The following is a 25463-nucleotide window of genomic DNA, read 5'->3' on the forward strand; positions in this document are numbered from 1 at the left end:
TCAGAAACTTTGTCTTTTTCTCTCTCAAAAATCTTTTTTAAAAACTTTATATATTATAATCTTAAAAAATTTTCAGAAAATTCATCACTTACTCTTCTTTCCTGAGAAATTTTCAGTTATACTATACAAAATCTATAGCTGAATTGTCGTTCAAAAATCGTGAAAACCCGAGGAGAATTACAAGCGCGCCGAGGAACATCCCCAAGATAACAATCTCCGGAAAGTTCCCTCTTATTTCTCTATAAAGAGGGAAAGCACGTCGCCGGTCAATTATTTTTTTCCCCCTGTGAAACAGTTATTGTACCGCGATGAGGAACGGGTCAATGCGGCATAATAACCTCGTAATAAATCGCTTTGAGCATTAAGCGTGCATTTAATGCCGGCACACGTACACCCCGCTATACACGAGATTTATCACACCATTCATAAAGTAACGCCTATAACCCCCTCACGATGAGGATATGTTGCATGGCGGTTAATAGTGATGTACCAAACCAGCATCGGAAAGTTTATACACGGCGCCGAGTAGCGTTTAAAGGGCCCTGAATTAGTGTTTCGGCTCCGTACCACCCGGATTCGCATAACCAGATCAAATGCAAAGTATATGGTACATAAATGTATGGCGGCATGGTCGATGCAGCAGTTATGGTGGGTAATATCGCGAAAGTAGGCTGTTACTTGCATCCCAGCAATGTTGCGAGAAGAGAAAACTGGACATACGTGTGCTAATTTTGAATTTTTAGGACCGCGGAATATTTAATTGGTCATAATTGAGAGATGCGAGATATACCAGATTTCTTCTCGAGAGCTTATCAAGATCGTTTGTATAATAAAAATAAAAGAGCGCGTTCGAGTTTTTAAAACTAAAAGATAGTATGCAAAGATAGTATGCAAAAAGAAAATTAATAAATATTAGAATTTATCAATAACCTGATAAGTACCTATACATGTACGTGTAAACTTTGTGCAATAATTTTCATTTTTAGATTTATTATTTTCATTAATTATAATTTTATATATATTTCTATAGATCTTCTTAATCTGTTTTTTTTTCCAAACTTTTACTTTTAATATTGAAGCTGATGGTCGATATAAACAGAGAGGACGAATACATTTACAAATATAAATTATTAGAAGCACAAAGTTCTCCTAAGGATTAAAATAAACTTAGAAGAGCTCAATAAGCAGAAATCGATATCCTGCCTCTATACTTTCCCGTTCAATTTTCATCGGTAGACTGCTCTTAAAATGCAGGGGAGTGCTCTCAGAGGCGATTGTCACCACCACTCGGAAGTGGTTTTGGTATCCGACCACTTCCGGCAGAATGGGCTTTAAAACACCACTCGAGTTCGATGGGAGACAACCTGAGAACCAGACGTATCTTTGAACGGAAATACGAGTCGTCGCTTTACGAGACACATTGTGGTTCCACGTAATCTTAAACGACGCGAAACTTTAAATAACACTGCGACGTAACCGCGCTGTTCCCACAAATAAAAGAAAATCATAAAGGAAAATAAATAGTAAAATTTAATCAAATATAATTGTATGTTACGCTATCACACTAATATAATTTGTATATATGTTTTTCTCAAATCCTTTCTCCTCGTTACGAAAAATATATCCAATTCTTATTTTCAGTATCGAGTTCACTATTTTGTAAAGTATAACTTTTGATATAGGAGATCTTCCTCCTCTGAGTATTTTCCTGCTACGTTTGTTCATTTCTCTGCTGTAAAAATTATAACGCTTCATTATTGTAACGTTCTGTTACGATACGTATGAGTATATAATGTTCATCCAATTACAGAGCATCGTTTAAAAAACAGAGGGGACTGAGCCCACAAAAAAACCTTCTCAAAAACGACCTCGGGGTATATGTTGTGCAAACACAATCGTGCTTTATATTGCAAATGAGTGAATCGGTTCATGTTACATGAGCGCATCTCTCTCTCAAATTTTCTCGCATCGCGAAGCAGAAGACGAATCGGAGATATTGTGTGATTACGCAAGTCGCGACCATCATCACACATTGTATCAAGTCGTGGACAATTCATCGGCCTAAGTCGTTTCGTTTCCCCACGTTCGGCTCAATTTTCCGGCGCTATAATATAATTTCGCAGCACCCTCGGGCGAGGGTTTTGTACGGCGTTGCAGATCAGTGTTTCTCAAACATATTCCATCAAATATTTCCACTCTTTTATCTTTTACCTCTTTTTACCTAAAAAGCTGTATACATATTAGTATTAATCTTGCTGCTAACATTAAAAGATAATCTTGGCTGTATATATAATCCAATGTTTTACTTCGTTTAAATTTAATTAAGATACAAATAATTTTGTACGAACAACAGCAATACGAATTTCTCAAATATAAATCACATTCAGTCAATATGAAAGGGATATAAGGGATATAAAAAATGAGTAAATTAAATTTCGTCAGTGAAACCTATTTCTTTTAATATCTGACTCAGAAAACAAAAAGAATGAAAAAAATATATATAACTAAAATGAGATTGGATTGCACAAATTTTAGATTTTTCTCGCGTGCATCAATTCGAGAAACACTGATGCAGAGGGTCGGAACGAGTCATTTAAGGGTTGTTAGTTCCGCTGCGGGAAAAACACGGACAGTGGAAACGAGAGAGCATGCAGATGCAGCCAAGCGTGCACATACTGTTCTCCCGCGCGTGCGTTTCCCGGGAATATCCATCGGTTTACACACGCTAGAAAGAAACGACCATGACATCCGCGTGTCTGTCGGATACTTTGGCGAGACGTGCAATTACTCCGATGAACGAAAGAAAACATGTTTATGGACTTACGCAGGAAAACAAAAGAGATGCCCGCTGACCTGGAAAGCTCCGAAAAATACGAAGAAACGTGTGACAAATTTCCACATGAATTGCGAGAGTTTCATTATTTTCAGTAGTGGTTCATTATAAAATTGAGTTATAAATTAATTATTTTATAATTACCGCGTTCAATATAATCAACAAAAGCAATATCATTTCACTACTTTAATATAAAATAATATATGAAATAATATGTAGAATATGCTAAAATACATGTATGAAAATTATTACAGTTTACTCAAATTTAGAGTAAACTTTGCATGTAAAATCATTTGTCATTAATGAAATTAATATTAGAACATCATTCTCAAAGCAAATTCTTTTAAATACATATTTTAAATATATTTCAATTATAGATATATTACTTAGTATTGCATCCTATATGTAGCCTGCATTATAATATTAATATTGTATATCTTACATAAATCGCAAAATGTCGCTGAAGCTAGCAGCGGGAGCTAGCAGCGGAACGTCCCGCGGACAGGGCCGAATATCATATGGGTTTCTCAGGGGGTCCGAACGTATCGTAGGTTAATTATTATTAGCCGCTGGGCTTTTCTTAGATATTATTAATTAATGAAAATTAAATTTATTTATATATAATTGTTTTTTACAATGATCAAACTTTTTCATCGGTTTGATATAAAAACATGTTTTAATTATTATAAATTATTCGATAAATAATTGTAGAACATAGCAAAGAACGATTTTCTCCAAATTTTTAGGGAATCACGTTCTTGTAACAACAAAACGATTCAGCAAGTATTTGGAACAATCCGCGGTTTTATATTAATTGTTATTAATTTTGTATTCATAATTTATTCAGCGGCGACCGATCGCAAAAAACAATTCCCTCCAAATTTTTATGGGATCACATCTTTGTGATAACAAAACGATTCAGCAAGTATTTGGGACAATCCGCAGTTTTCCTGCTTAATTGTTATTAATTTTTTATTGATAATTTATTCAGCGACGACCGATCGCAAAAAACGATTCCCTCCAAATTTTTAGGGGATCACGTCCTTGTGACAACAAAACGATTTAGAAGGTATTTGCAACAATCCGCGGTTCTCCTTAATTGTTATTAATTTTTTATTGATAAATTATTCAGCGGCGACCGATCGCAAAGAACGATTCTCTCAAAATTTTTAGGGGATCACGTCCTTGTGACAACAAAACGATTCAGCAAGTATTTGGGATAATCCGCGGTTTCCCTTAAATGTTATTAATTTTTTATGCGTATGTATAATTTTACGGTCTCTTGTAGGTTTATCGCCGTGCACGCTGTGAAATTAGCGCGAGAACAATAAAATTCATAATTCTCATATAATAGTGTTCGTATTTAATGAAATAAGAGAATGCAAAAGATTACTTTGACAAATCATTATGGTTACCGGAATAGTTATTTCCGAAAATATAATATGTTTAATAAATTAATAAAACAAAGTGCTTCTAAAGAAATTTTAAGAGCTAATCTTGCAATACATGTCGCTACATTTTGTGTTTCGCGAGGTAGAAGAGCATCTCGCGAGGTTAGAGAAGCACCTCGCAAGGTTAGAGGAGCACCTCGCGAGGTTAAAAAAGCACCTCGCAAGGTTACAGGAGCACCTCGCGAGATACAGAAGCACCCTCGCCTTTGTCGGGACCTCGGCGATTTCGTTGAAGGTTTATCGCCGTGCACGCTGTGAAATTAGCGCGAGAACAATAAAATTCATAATTCTCACATATAATAGTGTTCGTATTTAATGAAATAAAAGAATGCAAAAGATTACATTGACAAATCATTATATGGTTTCCGGAATAGTTATTACCCCGAAAATATAATATGTTTAATAAATTAATAAAACAAAGTGCTTCTAAAAAAATTTTAAGAGCTAATCTTGCAATATATGTCGCTACATTTTGTGTTTCGCGAGGTAGAAGAGCACCTCGCGATGTACAGAAGCACACTCGCCATTATTGGGACCTCGCCGAGTCCGTTGAAGGTTTATCGCCGTGCACGCTGTCAAATTAGCGCGAGAACAATAAAATTCATAATTCTCATATAATAAAGTTCGTATTTAATGAAATAAGCGAATGCGAAAGATTACTTTGACAAATCATTATGGTTACCGGAATAGTTATTACCAAAAATATAATATGTTCAATAAATTAATAAAACGAAGTGCTTCTAAAGAAATTTTAAGAGCTAATCTTGCAATATATGTCGCTACATTTTGTGTTTCGCGAGGTAAAGGAGCACCTCGCGAGGTACAGAAGCACCCTCGCCTTTGTCGGGACATCGGCGATTTCGTTGTAGGTTTATCGCCGTGCACGCTGTGAAATTAGCGCGAGAACAATTCTTCATAATTCTCATATAATAGTGTTCGTATATAATGAAATAAGCGAATGCAAAAGATTACTTTGACAAATCATTATGGTTACCGGAATAGTTATTACCGAAAATATAATAAAATAATCGCGTTCTTTAATTCCGTTCAAATTACATTCCTCGTTATCAAGATATTCAAATACATGGAGGAAATTTAAATACTTATCTTGCGCGTTCGACGCTCGCACGCAAAACGTGGTGTGTGGTCGACTAAAATCGTCCGACAAAATTTGCATTCTCGTGTCGCGCGACAACAACGATTGTGTCCTGCCATCTTTAGACGCGGATGAACTTATGCCTGATCTTTTCTCCTTTCCCCGCTGCTGGCACGAATCGCGGAACCGCACCGTGCCAGCCGTGGGTCGAAATCAAAAGATCAATGAGAACAGGCGCCTTTGTTTCATCGATTACGCGCGTCAACCGCAAACAGAATTGTCCGCGAATTTTTACACGAGATGTTTGTTCTGGTACACAGCCAAATCTTCATATCCCTCGTCTATATAAATGTATATATTATATTTCCTTTTATATTATTTTATGATCGATCAAATAAATAACTTTTCTTTAGATATAACATTTTTATAGTCTACGAGATCGGAGATCGCTACTTGCAACGGATCTTCATTATTTTCCAATTTTTATTATAAACATAATTAAACAAATCTTAAAGTAAATCATCCCCTTCAATCTAATACCTACCTATTTATCTACCTATTAATCTGATATTAAATATATATATAATTGTAATTTATCGAAAATAGATATACAAGTAATTTTTTTATAAAAAGAATAACTTCGAATAACAAATACTAAAAATGTAATTAAAGCTTTTAAAATAGTTACGATGTGACTGAATAATTTTTTCCTAGCAACACTTATCATTTCTTCCGAAATTCCATTTATGTCGCTGGACAGATGATATTTGAAACGAGAAAGGCGTGTGCCACATTTTCATGAATGAAACACGCGTAATCGATTGCGACATTTCTTACGGCCTCAATGGCGAGAGTTTGAGAATGAGCAGCACGTCGCAGCGCCTTCTTTCTCTCCCTCCCTCTTCACCATCTTCGTGTCGCAATCGTCAATCTGCTCGAAACAAGTCATTACCTTTTTCATGCATGAAGAGTCTCGATCTTTCATCTGCCCGACGCGACGAGAGAACACTCGAATTTACCTACGTCGTTGAATCGGACGCTAATTTTGTATGGACCGCAAAGAAAGATAAAAGATGATTAACGTTCTTACGTCAGAGTTAAATATATGGCTTTGTGTGGCTCCATATTTAACCATATACTAGCTATTTCTAATATTTATGCCTAACACCTCATCTAATCTAATTCCTCAATTATGAGGTCAAACAAAATTGATTAACTCTAATTTTAATTCATCAAGCTACCAATTCCTGCAATCGAATTTAGAAGCATAAGAATTTCACAAAGACGCTCGGAAGAATTAAAGAACGTAATTAAGAAATGATTAATTTTTCGCAAAAGATCAAGTAGCATTGCATCTCGCAGTGATTCTACGTTTCGCCGGTAAAAGAATAAAAATCAATTGATTTCGATAAAAAGCGCGATTTGTGCCGGAAGTAGTTCGACTTTAGCGATCCACCCATGGAAAATAATGACTGCTAAAAAATTACTTATTGCCTATTAAAGAACACTTATTCCAACGCGTCGAGCTGCCTTTGTCGCGTCTCGACGCGACGAAATGCCCGCGCCGGTCTAATGGATACCCTTGTCGTACGATGACGGTGGCGACGAGGCACCGAATGCATTTAGAAAGGTCGTTAAGAACTTTTTATAGAAGTATGCCTGTACGTCACTCGGTTTCTCGGGGGGTGAGAAGCAACGGATCTCTCCCCATGCACCCTCCGAGCGCTCGAGACCCCTCGAGTCGTTATACACGGTGATACGTTCAAACGTATCACCCCTGTTAATCTCCGGAGTCTCCGAGCATGGATATGTTTCTGAGCGAAAACAATTCGCATTTCCGTAAAAAAAGAAAAAAACCTTTATCCTATGGACTTGAACGACACCTTTTGCGGTTAAAAAAACTAGTCAACGGTTTTCAACGAAAATTGTCAGAATTACAATTTCTAATAAAGACGTCGCATGTTACCATCATTACGCAGCATATATGAATGCGAATGATTCACCGTCGTTACCCTCGTCACGCAACGAGTAACATTGAAGGGTTACTTACTCGTACAATTCACATGCTGCAATTTGCAGTAATGCTCACAAAACATTTATTGAATATTTTCTCTTAAAGAATTTCTTGTATAAAAAATGATGCAGCAACGCGGGATAATCGTCTATATATTAACTGCTACCGGATTGAGTTACGCTACGAATTTATAGGATAGAGTGGATCTCGTAGAGGGACGACCAGCTCGTAAATCTACCGACGTGTTCACGGATTCATGGTTCAATCAAAAAGTTCTAAATAGGCCGTCGCTCGTGTATTCATTAGCCGTCGGTATAATCGGCGCCATAAATCCCGGAATACTCTGTAAACGCAGAGAACCGCGGCCGGCCGGCCGGCAGAAACCGTCGAAGGTGGTGCATCCGCGCAATGTCGGTATTTATAGTCGTCATCGTGCCGTATGCTCTGTATTAGCCCAATTTGCTGCGCGTCCCTGCGTCCTCCAATTAGCGGATTAGTCGGCGCATAACGCCCACGCAAGTCGTGAATTCCAACCTCGACGGTATATCGCTTTATTTAATCCCGAAGCCGGCGACTCGACAATATCGTCTCGCCTATATTTTTAGAGAAAAATTCTGAATCCCCCATATGCGTGAAACTATACGACTGCGACTGTGAGAATGTCTCCGAGAGAATAAAACGAAAATTTTGTCATGTTGAAATTTACGTTATGTAAATAAAATAACGATCTAGCGAATATTAACTAACTCCATAAATTTTACGTTCAGACAGATATGAATGTTTAATTATTTATACGTCAAACAAATTTTCGTTTAATTATAAGTATTAAAAAAAGATAATTTATAATTGATATAAAGTTCACAGTGGCGTAAGATTACTGTTATATACATTTAATTGCGAACAACTAATTTCACGAAAATGTATTCTCGTCAAATTGGCTATCAAAAGAGCGATTATAAAAATAAGTATTCGAGCTCAATTTTTTTCATATTTACGATGCGATATTCATTTTATCGTGCTGTTTTTGCAGCAAAGCAAAGCATTTATGTCACCAAATTCGTTTACTATAGACCGTGTCATCGCGAGCATATATACTTACTACACGTCTCTAGAGACTTCCGACGAGAAAGAGCGAGGATGGACCGACGTGAGCGACTCGCTCAGTGCACCTCTCTCTCTCTTTCTCGCGTGATTTACATTTTCCGCAACCTATATACCTTATACCTTCTATCGTACGCCAAAAACTATTCTCGTAGTCGGTCAACTCTGCGATTTTCGTCGTCCTTGTCTCCCGTCGCTTCGTATCACGATCACCGCTTCGTTTTCATTCGAGAAATTAATTGAAAGGCTCGCGCTGCCAAAAAAATCCCAAGCCCAAAAAATTCAAAATCAAGATATTCATAAATACTAAATATATCTACTGTATTTAATACAAAAAATATTTGGAAAACGAGATGATTTAATGTTACATAATCATATCTAAATAAAATAAAATTACATTAATACATGTTTGCGTAATAATACTATATTACAAAAAGATTTGTAAAAGACTGGAACATATATTTTAAACGCTTATACTACTTGACTGGAACAAGATTCTGCAAAAAATTGATTTTTGCGTAGTTACGTATTTATTTTACATATTATTTTACTTTTAGTATTTTTTTAGTTTTAATTGCATACTTTTCTCTTTGCTTCTATTCCATTATCTACTATTCTTCAAAATGGTGTACGAAATAAGAATGAATTTTTGGCGTCGAATCTCTGCTCTTACGAAGCAATTATTACACAAACAATTACGATGATTCGAACGTAATTGTTATGAAAAAAAAGGTATTCCATAAAACGAGAGATAAAGTCTCTCATATGACTCTTGATATGACGCGAAGTTAGCGCGCGCACGCGTTTCGCAAATGATTCTAAAGCATTCACATCGCTCATTCTCGAGAGCGTAATTACTAATTTCGCATCGTTCTGAAGAATGTAAATCAAAGAGTTGATTTGAAATTAGTAGAAATTTAATTACAGAATCACTAGGTGTATTAATTGTCGATTTGATTAATGCACTGCTTGCTGTAACCAGCTATTTACATTAATTGAAATTATTTACAGCACAGTTCATTGAATCTGTAATCTATTATATGGATTACACAAACTCTAATAGTTCGATCGAGAAAATTAAAAAAGGCTCTAAAATTGTAATAATCGAATCTAAAATATTTTTGTATATAGATTTAAACTTGCTCTCTAATATACTAATCTTTCACATTATTAGTATAATATATAAATTATATAATTAATTGCGTATGTTCTTTAATAAAAACGAAGATTATAATCGGAGATTCAACTCTTTATTCGTCAGTTTTATTTCATCACATAATTAGAAATATAATATTATATTGTGTTAGAACTTGCATATATTTTTAGAAACGTAATTAGTGTGTCAAATAATTTTAGAAAATTTCGTCATTATTCAGCGCACCTTTGAAAAAATACCATCTGTTTCTAGCATCAGAAAGTACATTGACTCTACTGATCGGCACCTGGTTCTGTCATTGCCTTTCGAAAATGCTAATGCGCTATCTTTAAAATTTCCAAAGGATAATTAATATTAGAAATAATGATTTTAAGTGAATGTACTGAATTGTATATATTCGAGAAATTATATAAAAATATATATAATAAAATTGCCGCAAGTAATTCTGATTTCTATTATGTAAACTTTCATGAATATCAAATTATTCTTAATTAGAAACAAAATATTTTTTAACCAATTTATCTACTTTTTTTAAACTTGCGTTTTCGATTAATGCATTGAAAAAAAAACCAAATGTTAAAAATAAAAATAAACAAATTCCTGGTGTGACAATTATTCGTTCAGGATGCCAAAAATTTTTAACAGACCCTGCAGTCAACGCGCACACATGCCTGATGCATCTGGATACGTGCGTGGTTCGAAAACAAAAACGCAGTTCGAAACATGCGAGATTTTCACGAGCGATGGTCCGAACGAACGTCCGCGTCGACTCGTTGTATAAACACGTGTCAAAACTGCGAACGAACATGGAACCCGGTTTCAAAGATGAAAACGAAAGAAGAGCAAAACTTGTCAATCCTTTACGATCCTTTACGAAAATTTCGAAAAAAATCAATCAAAATTAAGTTCTCTAATTGTAATTTTAATTTCGATATTAGCAAAATTGCAGACGTCGGTAGTATTTTACAAAAAATTGAAAAATACAGCCGCAAGGAATAATCACTCATTATTTCAAACAGATTGAAATCGAAATAAAATTTCGATGAATCAAACTCTCGATACTATGCAAAAAATATATCTTATATCAATTGAATTTTCTTCGGCACAAATACATACATAAGAATCATGTTTGTGTATCTGTAGCAATTAATATCCAGCCTTTGACTTCATAATTTATATCGGTTTAAATCTCATATCGAATCTTTGCACAAGTATCGATACGAATCTCATAAACCACTATCAAATGTACCTCGGCACAAAACCGTGAAGGGTTAAACCGTTCGAAAACGCGCGATTTTCCACTTCGTTTGCTGCCTATTCGAGCATCGGTCCCGCGTCTAAACCAGTCTCGATTTATCCCTCGTGCGTGTGACTACTCCGGTAAAATCTTAAGTGCTAATGGCCCCCTCGAGCATCCGACAAACGTACGTAATTTCATTAGCACTCGGGACTTTCTATGCTTCGGCTTCTATTCTCCACGCATTTCCCGCAATTTGACAGTTAGAAAGCCTGTTTGTTGAAAATATATTTAACTCCCCGCTAACCAATATTACTAACAAACCAATGCAATTTAAAGTGTCAATTTTTAGTGTGTGCAATGAGACGTTTACCGTAAATACTTACATAGAACATTTCACAGAAATTATATAAAATGTTAGGGCTAAATTTTTTCGTGAAGTTGACACATAATACTTTTCTCTTAGAAAAAATATTTTTAAAATATCAAAAAGAAATTGTGTTTTAAATGTTTAAAAAAGTGATGCAAAAATTTCATTTTTTAATTAAAATAAAAGAAAAAATCAAGAATTTACTTAATGTTAAAAGTTAAAACGTTATATCAGGCAATGTCTTACAGTTGATATTCCATTAAAAAAAATATTACTTTAAGTTTTTTAAAAAAGTGTTGAACGAAAAACATTTCTATAAAAACTAATATCAATACTTGATAAAATAGAACATATCTGGATCTTTCTTATATATATTTCTGTTTCCGATCATATAATTTTTCAACATTATAGCAGAGAATATATGCATGTTAATTAGCGACTATTTCCCTTCGGATATCTTTAATTAATCGCATCAATTATTTTAGAAACTGCTATGCCACACTAATGCGCTTCAACGTCGAGTGATGTCGCAATAAATTTTAAGACACATATTCCTCCGCAATCCTCTTTATGCGAAATACGAAAGGACAAGATCATAAGAGCACTGCTACATTCTAGCTGAGCAGTTAAGCGGTTATGCTCCCGCGAAAGAAAAGATCGGTCGAGGTGATACTTCTAAAATTAGCTCGCCGCGCCGCCCGCCGCCACCGCGTAACTTCCTCTCTCTCTCTCTCAGTGCGCGTATTCGCGAATGTCGTGCGCGTAAATTCCTGCGTGCCGACGTGGACTCGCAACCGCGCGCAAATTAATTGCCGTCGAGCTTCAGAAAAGTTGCCTCGAAAAGCGCACTTCGCGTAACTAATCCCGGTCGACGCCATAAATTTCCTGCTACCCGCTGTTTTCCCCGCGTGTTTCCACTCTATCTCGGCGAAGATGGTGGCTCGATAATGACTTTATGTATATATGTTGCTAGTACTTACGCAAAAGGTAAGATCGTGAAAAATTAGAAATGGAAATATCTTAAAATACGAAATATCAATGCCCAATTTTACATCGCTGTTAATATCGAGAGAAAAAGTACGGTAAAAAAATTATTCTTTCATAACATTCTTAAAATATTTATATATTATTTACTAGCACAGTGTTTTGTAATATATCACTGTAAATCTAAGACAAGTTTCATTTAGAAAAATTAAATATTAATTCTATCATATTTTTCCGAATTCCGCGATATTTCCTTCATTTTCTATTATAATATAATTTTAGATCACATTCTCAGCTCTGACGCGATATTTCTAGTTTCTCATTACTCTTCTACTAAGAATGAATTTCTAATAAACGTGGATAATTTGAATATAGATTTTGAAGAAGAAAGAGCATCGAGAATGCATTACATCGGCGCCAGGAAATGGATGCGTCCGCAGGTACCCCATCGATGCACCGAGCAGCTAGGCAGCTCCCGCGGAGATTGCAATGACGTTTAATAAAGCCGTGATGTATCTGCTCCGAGTTATCAATTAGCGGTAATTGCGCTTAGGCCACGGAAATATATCGATAACGCGCGATAGAGAACGAGAGATGGAAGTCTTAATCGCGGTGTGCGACGGCAGTACGTGAAAAAATGTAAACTCGATATATGTATATCATAGTTTTTTGGTGCTGCATTATCATATGCATGCGACGCCATCGCTTTTTTTCTTCACGTTGATATCTCGTCGTACGCGACGGGAACTCGAAATGGGAATTAATTGAAGGCCCGGCCCGCAGCAGGTGTCATGATAATTCCTTCGAATTGGCCGTGACGGGGCTCATTATGCAAAGCTATATATGCAACGCGTGGCCGTGCGTAATCACACGCGTCGTTTCACAGAATTATTTATCCAACCGTCAATAACGTTGCCCTCACGCATACGCGCGATGACACAAACCGTTAGCTTTAGCATAATTTATCACGCATTAAGGATGCGCGGTGATTGCACGAAACGGTTTGCTGCTCTCTGTTTTTAAGACGTTATTAATTGATGCATTGATCTCTCGGGGAGGGGAGGAGCTATTTAACTCTCAACATTCACGGAAATGCAACGTCAATTGCAATGTTGACACGCTGTCGATATGGCGTGTGACAGTCGTTTGATTCGCCTGTCATGGCAATCGACGGGCGGGCAATTATTCGCGCGTCAAAGTTACGCGTCTCGAATTGTTTTGACACAAGATCACCCTAAGAATGATAAACTAATAAATTATCTCGTTTAAATGTCAAAAGGTATTTGTATCTTGCAATATATTTTAGTCGTACGTGATATCACAAAAAAGATAGTATGACAATTATACAAAAAAACTGATATATATACAATGTTTGAGATATAAATAAATTAATTAAAATATAACATTATAAAAAAATTTAATATCAAACAAAGAGAAAATTTATTCGCTGTCACCATAAAGTCACTCTTAATCGCAATAAAATCAGGAACGTTGAACGATTATTCACTTGTATTTCGAATCGTCGCAAAAGGGACGAGGCATAAAACGCGTTAAAAATAATTTCGAACCCGCTGCCCTTTAAAAAGCGAGCGAAGTTGCGAGAGTCGACGTGAAATACGATCGCGGTTGAGTGTCACTCGTTATATTGCAACACACAAAGGGTTAATGCGCGGGACTCGAGCGATGACCCAGAGAGTTAACCCAAAGTTAACCGAGAGCAATTTCAGAATTGGTCCAGGGTTAGCCCTTGTCTCCGGGAAATAAATAAATCGTCGTAAGTGGAAACAAACCAAGTCGCGCGTAATAAGGGCCAATGCAATTTTCCACAGCTATATCATCTTTTAATGCAAATTACTCGTTTTGATTAACTTCCGCCGGAAATGTACGAAAAAGACATGAAAATTTTAAGTAGTTTAAGACGAGGCAACCAAGTAAAATATTCATTCCAAAAGCTTTTGTTTTTAAAACAAATAACATTGATGAAAAAATTTATTCGAGTGCCTTTCCAATTATACTGTTGATTTTCAACTTGTACATTCGTTAATTGTGTAAATTTACAAACATTTTTTAAGAATTTAAATATCAAATGTGATTCTTCACGCAAAAAAGGAATTACAATTAGAAAATTTCTTTAAATCTATTTTAGTGTGTTGCATTCTTTTATAGACTTTCTATTTTTCGCATGACAAAATACAATTATTGAAATTTAAAGAAATAAAACGAGAAAACATGCTATTTATTATATCATCGTTCACTCAAAACAGAGATAGCTAGAAAGAAAATTATATTGTTGACAAGAATAAAAAAAGCACCGTCAAAATTTAGACTGTTCATAATATCAGCGTGCTGGATTAAAAATCCAATAAATATATTTTTAAATATGTTATAACAACAGATTACATACGAATTTCGGAATGAATAACTATAAATATTTCTGCCCGATCTTTTTTCATCACTCGCGCGACGTAAACGGGAAGTTTTCCCAGGAATCTGTTTGATGCAGGTATGATATAATAAATATATCCTTGGCAACAGGCCGAGATTACGTCCACTTACCTTTTCGATGGCTTCCAGCGCCGCTTCAGCACTCCCAGCATGAGTAAACCGACGAAGGAGAGGCCTAAGCGCCAACGGGCTCCGACTCGCAGCTATCGTATCAAGAACCACCACCAGCACTACAACCGACCACTACCCGGAATCACACAACCACCGGACAATTTCGCCGATCTTCCCGAGGGATTCTCTCTATCGCGCACGAGTCACGCCATGATCTCCACCGAACGAGAGTTCCTTTTTCCGCGGCGCGCGCGGTCTTTATAGTCTCTCACGTCGCGATAATCGATCAATTTCCCCGATGATCGACGCTCGCCGATTAGATGGATCGTCGGTCGCTTAACCCCTTCGCGAAATCACTTTCAGTCACGACACGATGGATCGCGTTCCGCAGTTTTCAAGCAGCTTCTTATCATCCTCGTTACCGCACGCCCTTAATTACCGGACACCTTTAATCAGAAAAATAGCAACGATGCTTAAAATCGCTGAAATATAGACGTTGATACGCACATATTTGAAATACATCGATGACAAAAACGTTTACATAAAAAAAAAAAAAAAAACAATGTGACGATAACTTTCGATAAATTTTCGAATTATTTAAGATATTTTTTAAATATTTCAAATACTTATATATATATATATTTAATATGATTCAATGTACACACACACACACACATTTTACATTTATATACAGCATATATTAGTGTCTCTTTGTGATACACATGAAAAATATATATAATCCAGTGATTAAATTCTTAAAAAAATGTATCACACGCGATTGCCACCGCTCTCCATGTAAGTAAACCGCCACAAACCACAAATGTTATCACAGCTTGAAATTATATCGCGCCAGCGTTTGTAAGGAATAATATTGTTTCTCGTAAAAGATAAATTCTGCCCGATGCTTTACGGCGTTTCGTTTCGTCTCGATGGAAGTTCAATAACGAATAACAATCGTTCCACGCGAACAACCGTTAAATATACAATTTACATCAAACGTTACACGAGAACGACGATTCACTTTTTTCCGCACTGCAGCATTAGAATGTGCGTGTTTTACGATGCAAACTCGCACAGCACGGTAACGCCACACGGTCGCGAAGATTCTATTTGCCATTCACAAAGGATCTCATAAATAATAAAGCACGTCGCTCGACAAATATTTATCCCGCTTCCGGGCTCGCGGAATAATTTATCACCCTTCGAGAGAGAGAGAGCCACAGCGTCACGTCGACGTCGCGAAGGAAAATTTGATCGATAACTCAAACGCTCGCTCGAAGTCCCGAGTTTAAGTCGGTTTTTAAATACCGACGTGCGCTCCTATCTGAATATTGAGAATCGTTTTTACATCTTCGTCTAATTATAACCGTCGGGAATTGAGCTGACGCGTCGCGCGGAGCCCAATGATTAAAGATTGAATTATAAATCACGACCCTCTAATTAAGACGATAATTGATCGATAGTGCTCCAAAGAGACGGGCACCTTTTGTCGGCTATAAGCGAGAAAAATTCATCTCCCTCACAAAAAATGCCCCGCCTTTTTTTTTCTAAAAAGTAACAGCGGTTCTTTTTTTAAGTCTGGCTATTATCCCTATAATTTATTTATCTTATATACAAATCGCGCGCGCGTAAAGATAAATGCTATTACTTTACTGCGCGGACAAGGTTCCACGAGAAACACTATTAGAAACAGATCCGTGTAACTAACTTAATTGCATACTGCATTGCTCGAAAGAATTTAATTCGATTTTTAATTACTTGGAAATTTGAGAAAATTAAATCGTTGAATCTCTTCGAATATTTGTCAAAGTAATTTTTCGCTTTGAAAAATAGATATTTACACAAATTACATTAACGTTCTGCAAACATGTGAGATACTGCGAATTCGTAAATCATTTCAACAATCTGAAGCAAGTATAAATATACAGTTAACAAGCGTGATTGTGCGTTGCGCAGGCAGCAGGTACGAAAACGATGCAAACGTCGATTTCCGATTCCTCGATGGGAAATGACGTTTAAGCCGGTATTACTCGGGTATTAGAGTGACCTTGATTTGCTTTCTGAGATTATTGGTTCGCGAGCGAATCACGCCGATCAACGCGGCTGTGAGCGTCCACGTGCCGCGAAATTGCATAACCCGTGCTCAAAGGCCATTTCAGGCTTAACCGCAGTTGCGCGCGGGGGTAAGGTAGAAATGGACAAATCGATATTTTATTTGCTGTGCGTTCGAATCACGTTGACAAATGACAATGAGAGCGTGATACGCGACTGCAAATAACACGATCGCAAATAATAATTTGGCCGGTGCAGGTGCGGACAGATGTTAAAAGGGTATCGTGGAATATTAATGAGCGTCTCGGGAAATTTTTGCGTAATTTAAATCATATATATTTGGGGAAAAATGCAAACGCGAACAATACGTCGTAAATATATTCAGTCGGCAAACAAATTAAAATTTCAAATTATTTAAAATACAATATCGATATCTCTCCGCGAGAGATATATCGTTATAATTTCTCGGACGAAAAAAATTTATTTTTGTTTCACATATTCTTGGCGCGAGTAAAAAACGGACCGCGTCCCATTATATATATTGCGGTATTTACTTTCTAGTTCAGCGAATCGACTTTTATCGCCAATTATCGCACGCCGATTAAGTCAGAGCGGCTTGCCGTTTAACGACGTTGCTCCACGACATATCCGAGGATTATTTTTAGAAAGATTATCGTTAATTAAATTCTCCGGGGATCCTCGTGCGAAACGTCGCTCCGCTAGTTAGCGTTAATTTATTAATTACAAAAAAGACGTTAAATCTATTCTGCTATTACAATAGGTCGTAATACGTCAAATAACTCGTTATCTATCATCGTTAAACCTTCGTATATCTGTCATTGACCGAAGATATATCAAAAACCGGTGCTGTGCAATTATCCGGGCTTCGATACATCAAATTTAACTAAATCAATTCAAAATGGCCACCGAACGAGCCAATATGGAATGTATTCACCCGCGACGCGTGCATGTTCAACGATCCCGTTACGCGCATTATTAAACTCGCGATCGCGGCGGCGCGGCGGCATTCGAGAGGCGTCCCGAATTAACATTCATAAAGACGCGTCGCGAAGCAACAGCTCGCGAACTACCCTCGCATCCCCGTCTCGACGCACGTCGATTCCTTTCCGAGGATCTAATCGACGACGACGATGGCAATCAGCGAAAATCACATTCGGCACCGCGTCGCGTCGCCTGCCGCCGCCGCGCCGCGTCGCGCCGCAACCGCAACGAAGTTGGCCGAGAAGCGCCATAAAAATTTTCAAACGCGCGGCGACTCTCCGTCAACCGCCCGCGTCGGAATCAAAAGTTGGCGGCTTCCGAGAACGTATATGCGTACCGGTGCTCCGGGCTCCCAGGATCACGGGACGATCAATACGCGCGCGCGCGAGAGAGAGTTTCGAAACTGGAGCATCGCGCGCGTCCTCGCGAGACGATATCGGAGCCTCTTCGGCTCTCCCGGAGTCGGCGGAAGATTCGATCCGCCGGGACGATTAGCCGCCCGCGACCCCTTTTCGAAACGGCAAGCGAGTGTGTAATCGCGTAACGAACGGCGCGGCACTGGCACCAGTGGCGGTTGGCGGTGGGAGCGGAGATATCGGATATCGATCGGTTTACTCACCTCATTTTTCGCCGGTTCCGGGTCCACCGCCTCGCGAGACGGAGATGACGCGCGCGCCGCGATCGACGATCCTCCTGCTGTCGGCACGGCCGTCTTCGTACGCATCTCGATGCTGCGGGAACAACCGTGTGCACGTACGTGCGTCGTGCGACGAGACCCGTTTCTCGAAATTCGACCCGGTGACCGCGATTCTGCGCGACGTGCGAACGGCCGGACGGACGGACGAACAAGGCGAGCCGATCGCGAGGGGCAGTGGGCACAGACACAATGCCGCGAGAGCGCGAGGAGAGAAGACTGAGAAGAGTCGATTGCTTACTCGCGCGCGCGCGCGCGCCCGCGAAGCGACAGGGCGACGAGACAAACCGACCGCGCGCCGAACTCGAACTGACCGAACTGAACCGACTCGCTCCGGCTCCGGCACGCTCCAACGCTCCGACTGCTCCGAGCCGGACCCCCCACCACCCACCACCGGGGCTCTCCCCACTACGCACGCGCCTACGGGAGTGTATAGGTACAGGTGCGGCGAGCGGCGAAGAGCCGTCGCGCTGCCCGCGCGGGCCCCGCGGCCTCCGCGCCACGGCTCTCCGAGCGAATTCCGAGAAATACGTGCTTCGTGTAATTCCGAGTATCGAGGGGCCACACGGCGTTTTTTGTTGATGTTTTGAAACCGTATTGTCTCGCTCGCTGCTCGCGACTCGCGACTCGGCTGGCAAATACGAAAAATAACCGACGAGGAGAGAATATTCAGCGAGATATCCGGCACAGACGTAATAAGACATTTACATTTACGACTACGACGTTTCAGCTAACGAAACGCGGAGAGAAATACACATTTTAATATTCGATAAACGGAAGAGAGCGTTTCGGGCGTAAAAAGCAATTAAAGCACGTTATGTACACGTTAAAAGCGTTGTAATATAATGTGTATTATATAACGTTGAGATTTGAGATCCGTGTCTAATGTATATTTTCCCTTTCTCTTTTTTCTCGAAATCTTTATCCCACGTTATATCGAGGACAAACTTTCAGCCCAAGTGCCGCCGTAAAGATCTTTTTGAAACTCACGTACGTATATCTTGGCTGTCTCGAGGCGTAGAAAGCGAATCTGCCCGAAAAGATGGTCGCTCTCATTCCGTCTCTCGCATATCGCGCTCGGGGGTCGGGGGAACGAAGATTCGTCGCGTCGCGTCGGTTTGTTCGCAGATTCACCAAGTCCTGCGTAATAAACCACGTACGCTTCATTGATGCCGCGGCTGACAGAATCGTCGCGGCGCAAGGAATACTGTAAGTATAATTACTTACTTTTTTTGGGAAAGATTTAGTTTTTTACTTCGCCACTCGCCACCTCGGTCACCTCGGAGTTGTAAAAGAGCTAAAGAGTCGAGCCGACGAGATGGCTAAAGATTTACTCTCGTCGTGAGTCGTGATACGTTAACGAGTTTAACTCGCCACTAATACGAGCCAATAGGAGCGCGCGTTGCAAGTCGGCGTCGTTGACGAGCGAAGTTCGTTGCAGTTCGTTGTGAAGTTGCTGCGACTATTGCGTTGCGTACGTTCGTACGTTGATCAATCAGATCAATCGCAAGATTCTTCTCCTGCGGTCCTGTCCGTCCTGTATATTACACGGCTATAGTCACGGTATTATTAGCTTTATTACTCACGTCTTACGCTCGGAATACCCGAATATCTTAAAACCCGGCTTTGACTCGAGGCTCGAGGCTCCGCGCTGACACCGAAAGCTTCCGCGATGCGAGATGCAACGTTCTTTCTTTTTTCAGACGCAGCGAAGTTATCTTATCGCGAGCGATCTTCGCTAATGCATTCGTCGTGCCGTGACTCGTCGACACGGTAAATGAACCCCGGAGAGGCCGTGCGTTAAATCCATAAAAATCGTAAGTTTCTAACCTATATTAGCAACTTTGATCGCTCGTTGAATTTTTGTTTCAAGCACGATCGCGTCGCTCTGAACCAACGTGTTCTGGACAAGGCTCTGGACGATCGTATCGTTATGAAATTTTGTCAATAACGGATTTACATCTCGTTATGCGACGCACGTTTCGGGCATGCGTTCTTGCTTGTCGCGTTCACGTATTTCCATATAATTTTGTTATTTATGGAAATTTCATTAAAGTAACCCTCTCGTCGTTATGGTACGATTGTATAATATCGCCGAAAGGCCCGGGCGCCAGGCGATAAGATAAGATAGTCAACGTATATATGCCATGTGTTGCGTTACAATAAAAATTATCTGGTCAAAGCACTTTGCGAAACTGTGCGAAAGATATGCCACTGAATTATCGTGTCTCGTTAAAGCGCGATACGCAAGAAATATTTTTCTCTCGTTGTAAAGTTTAATTCATTGACATTAACGTGTTATCGTTGACTGTTAATGAATTACAATGTAAATTCATGTCGCGCCGCGGTATTAAACCGATTGACGAGAATTTCAACCGAACCTGTGGCTCGCGCCTCGCGCGTACGTGCAAATTGCTGCTTCTTCCAATCATATAAACGGTTCTTACGATTCCGCGGTCAATTTGCCGGACACATCGGTATAGCCGTTTGTCACGCGGCGCAAAATTAATTTAAATGCGACACGTACACCGTGTCGCAAAGGCGGCATGTACGTACATACGTGTCGATTCTCGGACGTTCAACATCTGTCCGCTCCATGCATATGCACGCGTGCTTTATACGCACCTACATATGCAAATCCACGTGTTTGTCTCTTCGCGGTGTCCACTTGAAACCGCGGGCGAATAACCGGGGTTGTGTACAACTCGTGACAGAAACCAAACGGACGCTTCCGCGTGCTTCACATCGAATATCTATTTACGGATACGGAAATTTCTATAATTACATTCCTAATAGTTAAATAGATAGATCTATTATAATCTATTATACAACTGTCTTTAATCTTCTTGAAGGTGATTATAATAGATTACGACAGACAGAGAGCTTTATCTCTTTTCTAAGATTATTGCAGAAATAACGTTTAAAAAGAGGATTTTTTTTAATAAATTCGCGCACGCGTTCCTTGCAACGCGAATGTTTTTTGTTCTCCGTCGCCCAAGATAAAAATTGACGAACTTCAGAAGAGACGAGAAACATCGCGTTACGCGACGGAATTGCGAAATACAAGAGAGTCGCAGAGAGGTAAGAGCAGAAAACAGGAAGCAAAGAACACATTGTAGATCAGGCTTAAGTATTTGAGCTTTCACGACGCGTTTCACCACGATGAGCGCCGTGTTTCTCCGCGACCGTCCGTCTTTCTAACGTGCATATTTTTAAATTCAAATGAGATCTAGCCACGAGATTGAGTCTCCACGTGCCGTCTAAATCCGCACGCGGAAACGTCATGTTTGACCGCTGCCGTGGCTAATCGGCGCGCGACGTGCCGATTGTCTCAACCCCGTAGTTACCCCCGAGCCCGATTCGCGTTCGCATTCTCGGGACTCGGCACAGTTCGAGTTCGAGCACAGCTCCCGTTGCGCCGGGAACGAGGGAATCGTTTTGCGACCCCCCCCCCCCCCGTGTGCAGACGCGTGCATCGCGGCTCCGCACCAACGCCGGGCACTTGCCAGCATCCCTTCCCGTCCGAACTCGATTCCGCGTGCTTCGTCAAGCGGAAGAGTTAAAACGGGCGTCGTTCTTCCGAAAACGTTATTGGCAACGAAAGGAACCGTTCGCGTTTCTGACGCAAAAGAGATCGTCGGTAAAGTGATAATTAAAAAGGGACAATTTTTATTATTTTTCGTGCCGCTTCCGTTAAATGACAACGATTAGTCTGAAAAGTTAAGTAGAAAGAAGTAAGTTTTTATTGAAAATAAAAATGTCCTCTCTTTTAAAACGCGGATAGTATAGATCTGAAATTTATCATATTTCTCGTAAGATTTTGATGCGAAGTTGATTTGATATAAATTCAGCACATAATTAATGTACAATTTTTGACAAGTAAGAATTTAATTGTTAGAGTAGTCTCGTAAGATTTTAATGCAGAATAAACTTTCGCAGAAATTTATTAAGAAATTAATTTTGTGAGAAATATATTTTACCGGTGCATCATACAGTGTGCCACGATCGAAATTTTCTATCATAAATGTCGCGATCGCGTTTTAGTCTTGGGAAAAAGTGAGAGATCGTTTTTCATCGGAAAGGAGGATAGGATCAAAAAATTCGGGGTCAAGTTCAGTCTGCATGAATGATGGACCGAAAGATGCCGCAGGTGAACGTCGCCGATAGCCGGCGACGTTAACGACTGCAGCAGGACTGGTTTATCAAGATTTCACGGTCTTTCATACAGGTATAGTCCCCCGCAGGACATACGCGAGCAGCAGCAAGGATGAAAGAAATCGAACGGATCGAGTGCTCGGTTGTGAACCCATCATTGAAACTGATCGCTCTACGCGGGAGGTATGCCGCTCGCCGCTCCTTGCATCTTATTCATGAATGATCATCTACTTCTGAACACCGCGCGTCTTCAATAGCCCACCTGTGGACTCGAAATAACACTGTGAAATCGTAACTGTGAATCTCGAAGCGCATTGTTTTTTGAACTAAGGGCAATATTTTTAGCCTGATATTATACTTTAAGCTTGATCTTAAATTTAAATTTATAAATATTATTCTAAATGTATTATCCTAATGGGGAGAAAATTTTGTATAGTTAATAATTTTTGAAAAAGACGCTGTGTAGCTAACTGAGATGTGTTAAAAAATCATATTCTCTTAATTTTGAATAATTAATATATTTTTGAACGGTAAATATGTCACTAACAATTAAAATCAAAGATTTGAAAGAGATTTACCGTCTTTTTATCGTCTTATCCGAATTTCAAGTAAAATTTAATATCAAAATATTCTTGTTTTTGTTCTTTTAAGTAAAGTTGTTACAACTTTTTATATTCTTTAAACTTTTATTACTATGTTAGTTGTACTATTTAAAGCCACTTTAGTAATTTAGAATTTCGTGTACTTAGGAGACCGAACCCTAAATTCCGAATGACCCTTGATGTTATTTCTTGCTTGCAAGAAGATATCTCGGTAGCTTTGCTATCGAGAGGGTCGCTAGAAAAGTAAAATATTTAAGTTCTATTGAAAGTTTTATGCTGTATTCTGAACTCGTCAGGGACTTCTATGAGAGTAACTCTCAGATAATAAAACTTTTAAGTTTAAACACAGAGGAATATGTTGCAAATCTTATTGCAAATAGATTTTGTAGTTAAAATAAATATTAATACCCTTTATATCGTTTTATACAAATTTTTATATGTGACTAAAAATTAATTAGTATTTAAAAATTAAAAATTCAATTGGAAAGTATTTAGCAGAATCTTTAAGCTGACACTTTTTCTGTCGATATTGTTATAGTATGTCTTTTCAATAAGCCATTATATTTCATATAAAATAAAATTTCGTTGAAATTATGGTATTTGAATATCCTTGGCAACTTAAGAGAAAATTCTGCTTTAATATTGCAATTTTATTGAAGTCGGATTTAGATTTAAATTAAACGAATGACCTTAACGTGTACGTCACTCATTTTGAGATCGATCATGATTGTACAGTATGACGTAGGGAAAGGGTCAGGCGGTAGTATTGTAGGGTACGACAGGAAACCGAAATTGATATTCGGTCCTCTCATTCGTCTTGTCACGTTTTTCTTTATAGGTATTCAAGTCCCAGGAGAGAAAAGAGAGAAAGAGCGCATTGAGCATGGTTCCCTTCGAGTCCTTCATTCACTGTCTTGCTGATCTCGTACCATCTGGTCCTCCACCTGTGCCCAGCCAACTGTTTCTTTACCAGTGCAACCAGAGCAAGTCCGGTTTCAATCTCGGACCTCTTTCAGCATTTTATCTCACGACGACAAGGTAAGGTAGCGAGTAAGGTAATATCGATGTAAGTGTAAAGACGTCCGTGTCGTCCTTCCCGTTGATTTATACAAGACAAAATTTCACACTTTAATATCGAAACAATCGAAGGCCTGAGTGTGTGAGAGTCATTGACTCCTTTTGATAAGAAAATGTTGACGAACGATTACACAAAAATTTCTAGATGCGTATATAAATATTCAATGCTGTACATTTATTTTTTACAATCAGTCTTTTTAAGCCGAGAGATCAGAATAATTTTTCAATTTTTTATAAAAGGTTTTTTATAAAAGATTCCACAAGTGACAGACTTTTTTCACAGATTACAGGAAGAAAAATTTTAAATTTAATGTAACGCTAAAAACGTTGTGCTTAATCATAAAATAATAATTAAACATTAGCTATATATTGCTTCCTCTTTTGTGCGCGTACTTCGTAGAGTTCATACAATCCCTTGCAAATTAATTGAACATAAATAAACCGTTTAGACCTTTGTCGGGATATCCATTATTGCAATATTACATTAGAATTTCGTGTTATGCAAACTTTGAACTTCCTTATGATCGTTTTTAAGACAAGAGAGTACAAGACAACAAAGTAAATTTCCGCTGTGTTGTTCTGAAAGACTTATAACTGTTATATTTTAATAATAAAAAAGTTTTTAGTTATATAGCATACTACTTAAACATTATTAGAAGCATATCTCTGCGCAGAGTATAAATCTTAAAAAGTGCTTTTATATTTAAAAATTGATAAATAAATATATATAAATAAATCCTAAGTCTTTCCTAGCTTTCATATATACTATATTCGTAAAGTTTTCAAAATAAAAATATTACAATAAAAAATAAAAATATAAGTGGTTCCGGCCGGGATCGAACTGGCGACCTTCTGCGTGTAAAGCAGACGTGATAACCGCTACACCACGGAACCTCGGTGACTTCCATTGATCGTTGCGCCGATGACTAGGAACCCAATTTTAATGTACAATTTTTATTCTTATATAATCCCGCTACCTAATACGAATTTATTCAGTTAAATGAAATATAATTATTTAAGGGTTATAAGCAACAAAATTATTTCTATTTTAATAATTTACACGTTATTTGTACTCGATCGATA

The 25463-nt window shown here is 38.6% G+C and overlaps 1 protein-coding gene, 1 long non-coding RNA gene and 1 other non-coding gene across 4 annotated transcripts in view; 1 reads left to right on the forward strand and 2 right to left on the reverse strand.

The window, feature by feature from the left end:
* LOC143900443 (uncharacterized) overlaps nucleotides 1–18859 on the reverse strand; it is an 87012-nt gene extending 68153 nt beyond the window's left edge. Inside the window, exons 1-2 of the mRNA XM_077411801.1 lie at nucleotides 18472–18859; nucleotides 14799–15244 (exon numbers count right to left, since the gene is read on the reverse strand). Of these exons, the coding sequence (XP_077267927.1) occupies nucleotides 14799–14839 (41 nt within the window). The 5' untranslated portion in view covers nucleotides 14840–15244; nucleotides 18472–18859. The remainder of the gene's footprint in view (nucleotides 1–14798; nucleotides 15245–18471) is intronic.
* A 196-nt stretch (nucleotides 18860–19055) lies between these two features.
* On the forward strand, nucleotides 19056–24591 carry LOC143900449 (uncharacterized). 2 transcript variants are annotated; one of them, XR_013257787.1, is made up of 4 exons: nucleotides 19056–19755; nucleotides 20250–20363; nucleotides 22775–22992; nucleotides 24142–24591. It is a non-coding gene; the product is annotated as an uncharacterized LOC143900449 (long non-coding RNA). The 2 variants fall into 2 exon arrangements; XR_013257786.1 differs by lacking the exon at nucleotides 19056–19755 and adding an exon at nucleotides 19972–20109.
* Nucleotides 24592–25201: 610 nt separating this feature from the next.
* Trnav-uac (transfer RNA valine (anticodon UAC)) lies at nucleotides 25202–25274 on the reverse strand. The gene has a single exon. It is a non-coding gene; the product is annotated as a tRNA-Val (tRNA).
* Nucleotides 25275–25463: the final 189 nt, after the last annotated feature.

The sequence above is a fragment of the Temnothorax americanus genome, unplaced genomic scaffold, assembly GCF_048541705.1.
Source record: "Temnothorax americanus isolate GAGA-0224 unplaced genomic scaffold, ASM4854170v1 Scaffold10, whole genome shotgun sequence".
NCBI classification, from domain to species: domain Eukaryota; kingdom Metazoa; phylum Arthropoda; class Insecta; order Hymenoptera; family Formicidae; genus Temnothorax; species Temnothorax americanus.